Source organism: Montipora capricornis, chromosome 12 (assembly GCF_036669925.1).
Source record: "Montipora capricornis isolate CH-2021 chromosome 12, ASM3666992v2, whole genome shotgun sequence".
NCBI lineage: Eukaryota > Metazoa > Cnidaria > Anthozoa > Scleractinia > Acroporidae > Montipora > Montipora capricornis.
In genome coordinates, this window is record NC_090894.1 from 5,348,642 (window position 1) to 5,353,641 (window position 5,000).

The 5,000-nt window shown below is 39.7% G+C and overlaps 1 protein-coding gene across 3 annotated transcripts in view; it reads left to right on the forward strand.

Annotated features, from left to right (window-relative positions):
• LOC138027024 (calpain-9-like) overlaps window positions 1-5,000 on the forward strand; it is a 32,740-nt gene that overhangs the window by 19,972 nt on the left and 7,768 nt on the right. For 2 of the 3 annotated variants that reach the window (XM_068874516.1, XM_068874517.1), the window contains exons 13-15: window positions 503-560; window positions 1,756-1,792; window positions 2,875-2,896. In XM_068874516.1, coding sequence (XP_068730617.1) covers window positions 503-560; window positions 1,756-1,792; window positions 2,875-2,896 — 117 coding nt within the window. Of the gene's footprint in view, window positions 1-502; window positions 561-1,755; window positions 1,793-2,874; window positions 2,923-5,000 lie in introns of all 3 variants that reach the window. The other variant, XM_068874518.1, reaches the window with a different exon arrangement.

Sequence of the window (5,000 nt, forward strand, 5' to 3'; positions counted from 1 at the left end):
GTGATTGGTACAAAGTTCTCGCGCCACTTTTTCAACCAATCACAAGTGAAACCAAAACCAATCGTGGCTCGCGCGTGCACATTTTCCCGCGCTTTGTGTCGGCAACGTGTAATTACTTCGAGTTTTCATGGTTTACTGGATTGTCTTCGTTCTTTTTGATTGGCCAAAGTAATTACTTTGGTTTGGGTTTTACGACACTCGATTGAAACTTGCTCTAATCACCGCCATATCTTTTATCCTTATCCCTTTTGCTCAAATTGTGTCTGAAGGAAAATATGCGTTCATAAAACCCTCTGGGATTCGCTGGCGCACATAGCTTAGTTTATTTTCCCTTCTTGCAGTAAATATACTAAATTACAAGGGTGGTCAAGTAAGAGACCAAACTACTGGAATCTAGAAGTTACGAATTTACTTAGCGCTCGGTTCATGGAATTAAAACGTTTACAAGTAGCCGATTGCCAGAGTGGTGGGCATTGACTCCATCGTTGCATGTTTTAAACAGGACGGAGAAATTGATCAATACGAGTTACAAGAAATCCTTAGTCAGGCTTTTGTTACTGGTAAGTAGGACAATGAATTTGCTTAATTAGTACACGTTTAAGCCCAATTGTTCTCAGGTTTGTGTTTAATCCCTATATAGCCATTCAAAGTCCTGTGGATTATACTATACAGTATATACCACACAATTCAATGTTTGGTTCAACGACTTTTTGTTAGTCTGAGCCCACGACAACGGCAAACGTCGATTCCCGTTTTGTCCGATTTCCTAACAGCAAGACTTGCGGTATTCCATCAGTCCAAGCTACTGCGATTCCATAAACTAATGTAGAAATACGAATGCTTTTATGCGAACTGTTCCGGGATATTAATTAACGTTGTCGCCATTTACTAACAATTTTTCTATAAAGCGACTTTCGTATGACCTTGGAAAAGTGTTTGCAACTTGTTTCACGGACAAATGTTCGGCAAGATTAAAACAAAGCTTCCCCTTATTCCCGCCAAGGAAACTCCTGATAAGGGCAGTAACAGTTCGATTGCCCAATCACATTACTGAATTTCAAATGACGTCAAGGGGTAATGCCGATGGCTTTCGGAGAGATGACGTTGTTTGCATCAGCCTTCGCTAAGCCAATGAAAATTCGCGCTCGTTTGTTTTTTTTTCGATAAGCCAATTAAGTGTTTCTGTTTTTTTTTTATGAAAGTTGTTCTAGTATAAGCGGCAATTAAAGTGCAAGGAGTTAAGTTAGTTTCTTTAGAGGGGTTGAAAGCTGTAGCAAATAAGCTCAAAAGGTCATTGGAATTTAATGATAGCCTCTCTCTTTTGGTATGGGCTCATACCCTTGAAGTAGGGATGTAGAGATAAGTACGGACCAGAAATGAGCACATTGTAATAAAAAAAAAATGAAAACGACAACCAGGGATTGCACTTGGATGTTCAGATTACCCATCGACTGCCTTAACCTCAACCACTAGGCCACTGAAACAATGGCGATTTCATGCTAGTTATTTCAAAAGGCACTAACTCATTTTGCCGTGCAACCAGGATTACGGTACTCGTAGTTGCAGCTCCCGGTCGAAAAGCTTTACACCGTTGGCTGGTATGGTACTGAATACAGCACTGAGGGGGAGAATTAAACGTAAGAAACGTATTGGTTGCCTCATTCACATAAGATCATCAACCTATTCCCGTTTGTAGAATTTCCAAGGATAGGGTAAGCATACATTTTTGTTCGTTTTTGTTTTCTTTTCTTTCAGTTATGAATTCTAACTTATTTAGTCTGGAGGCTTGCAGGTAATATTTCCATACATTCCAACAAGAAACTCTGTGATTGGTTTCTAGGGGCATAAGTATACTGGTACGACACAGGTTGTGTGAGTGCTTGTGAGTCGAGCCATTATCAGTGAATATGCAGTACATTAACATCCACAATATACAACAGATGCTTTGGACACCGACATGAACGACATTCTAGTGGCTTTTACAGGAGGTCTTGAAAATATAAGTTTTTGTGATCTTGCGAGTGCATGTTACATGATACTTTCGACCACTTTCGTGTCTTTTAACGTTGCAAAACGATCTCCCTAAAATCCTTAATGAGTTAACTTCAATGGATAATTGGATAATTGGTAATTCTGTGACGAGTGGAAGTAAAAATTTAGTCTTAGCGTTCCAAGTTGCTGCATGCCACAGTTTCAAAGCGAATCCTGGTGCACAACCATTCAAGTGGGAATGAGTTGCGCATTTTCATGCAAATCATGCTCATTTCCCTTTCAATAGTTGAGCACCAAGACTCACTTCGAAACCGAGACAAACAGCAACTCGGAAATGGCCCTTCAGAATCCTGGGACTATTGGCCGGCCTACATTTGCTCAATCTATTTATGACTTCGTCAGAAAATTAAAAGAAAAGATTCATTTGATTTCATTTAACTTGGCTGCCAAATTATATGATTATTTTTTGCATTATAGCACTATAATCCATTGACGAAAGGACTGAGATTTCAGTCTGTTAGGGTAAAGCTAAAAAAGCGAGATAGAGCGAATTTCAATTGAGAGTCGTAAAACCAAAACCAAAGTAATTACTTTGGCCAATCAAAAAGGTCTGAGACAATCAAGTAAATCAATCAAAAGTCGAAGTAATTGCACGTAGCCGACACAAAGCGCGGGAAAATGTGCACGTGCGAGCCACGATTGCATTTGGTTTCACTGATTGGTTGAAAAAGTGGCGCGAGAACTTTGAACCAATCACTGAGTGAAGTAATGCAAAACCAAAGCAATTCCCTAATTACTTTTGACACTCAATTGAAAACCGCTAAAGCTCCTCTTTAACGACTCGGAGGAAATTACCGACTGTATGGTTTCTCTTATTCACAGGAGCATGATCGCCATGTTTGATGTATCCTTCTATTTCCCGTGAATGGTGTTAGTATTTATGGTTTCATCCACCCAGAATCAGGTTCAACTGTAGGCTTTTAACTAAGAAAGTTAGGAGGTTTTGAAACGACAAAAACTTGGGTTTGATCTAGTAGGCTTGGGCACGTTATTGTAAGGTAACAGTCGGTCGATAAAGCTAAGTAAGTTATTTCATATTCACATTGAACGAAAACATACATAATGTCATTGCAACTCGATTAGCTGCAAATATATTCTTTGACTCTGGAATGCAAAAAAGGAAGGGTAGGGACAATTTTTCAATAAAAGATGGTGGGAGCTAAATGAATTTGACTATTTTGAATTTACCAGAGGCTCTTGAGTTTATTGAAAACTTATGATTCATTGCGCAGCAGCTTTAATTACCTCGAAAGAATGGTTAAATTTGTATTAAGCCGTATTAGTTCGCTGAAAGAGCAGTAGCAAACCAACCCAAATCTAAGATTCATCAGTTAAATTCTCTAGGTATATACTGTAAGATAGGAACCGTGTTGAAGGCGGCAGAAAACAGTTAATTGTAGTAATAATGGAATGGAGTAAATTGTTGCCAGGTGAGTGTAGTCCTGAGAAGGACTGTTGTTATTGTTGACATTAATTTAACGGACTTATCCACAACACTAGAGGAAGTCATCTTCAAGTGAACAAGGAACACTATGCAGACGCTTAGTGAAAATTAAATAAGGTTCATTTGAGCGTACCAAGGGACAGACCATTAGAAAAGTGATGGAGGAGGGGGGGGGGATGGGGAAAAAACCAAAAAAAGATTCATGCAAGGGAAAATGCCAAGAAAAAAGAAAAAAAATTCACGCAAAGAAGAAGGTAAAGAAAAAAAATTCAAGCAGAAGGAATGTCCAATTGTGACTTTTATTTACAGTGCATTTCACAAAACGTTTGACAGGCGATTTGCGAAGTTCGTCGTAACTGTCAATCAAGGGGCAAACTTGAGAAAGAGTTAAAAAGGGTTGACAGGCCTACACGACTCCCTTGTACTTGGTCTGGTTTCTGTTGCCTTTGTCATAATTTTGCTCTCTTGAGTACATTTTTGAATGGACGCCTCTTTTAGGCGGTTCCTGTAGTATTCATTTAGCAATGGTTTTTGCCCTATGAGGCTTTACATTTGAATCTCTATACTGCTGTGTGATACGTTTTCTTCCAAGAAAATAGTTGGTCTCGAGAGTAATGTTTTTAGTTTCTTGGTGTTGATTTTCTCGGCAGTAATGTGAATGTGACCTTAATGACGTCTCGCTTTTGCGCCAATTTAATTCTAGGCTCGACCGATATATTCATCGGCGGTAGAAGCGAGTGATCTTTTGGTTTTAAATGTTTGACCCGGGCCCGGGTTCATTTTGTTTTTGAAAGATAGTGGCCCTTTCTATTTCCAAAATTTGTAATCCTCTCGGGCCAGTACAGATGGACTTCCATAAGAACTCTCATCTTCAAGGCTTAACTCTTGCAGACAGTTATCCTCGTGGTTCCGTTGAAGTAGATGTTCTTATTGGTGCAGACCACTACTACTCATTTGTAACTGGGGTCTGTAAGAGAGGTAGTTCCAGTGAGTCACTTGTTGCTGTGGAGTCTTGCCTCGGCTGGATTGTCATGCTGACGGTTGTAGAAAACAGTGGAGTCAACGAAACATTGAAAAGATTCTGGGAACTGGAATCAATTGGTATTGCAGAGATCGAGGAGCCTGTTATGTCACAAGAGGAAGTACGTGCTGTTGCTGACTTCAATAGAGGATTGAACTTTGATGGACATAACTATGAGGTGCGACTACCATGGAAAAGAGATCCTCCAAAGCTAGAAAGTAATTATGCACAAGCTTTGAGACGCCTGGAAAGTGTTGAAAGAAAGTTAAGGCAAGACCCTGTGAAAGCTAAGGCTTATAAAGCAGCGATCAACGAATATTTAGAGAAAGGTTTTTCAGAGGAAGTCCCTGATCAGAGTGATGACAATGGAACTATGCGATACTTAACGCATCATGCTGTGTTTCGTGATGACAAAAGGACGACAAAATGCAGAATCGTATTTGATGCTTCCGCACGAGAAGGAGGTGATGCTTCCCTTAACGA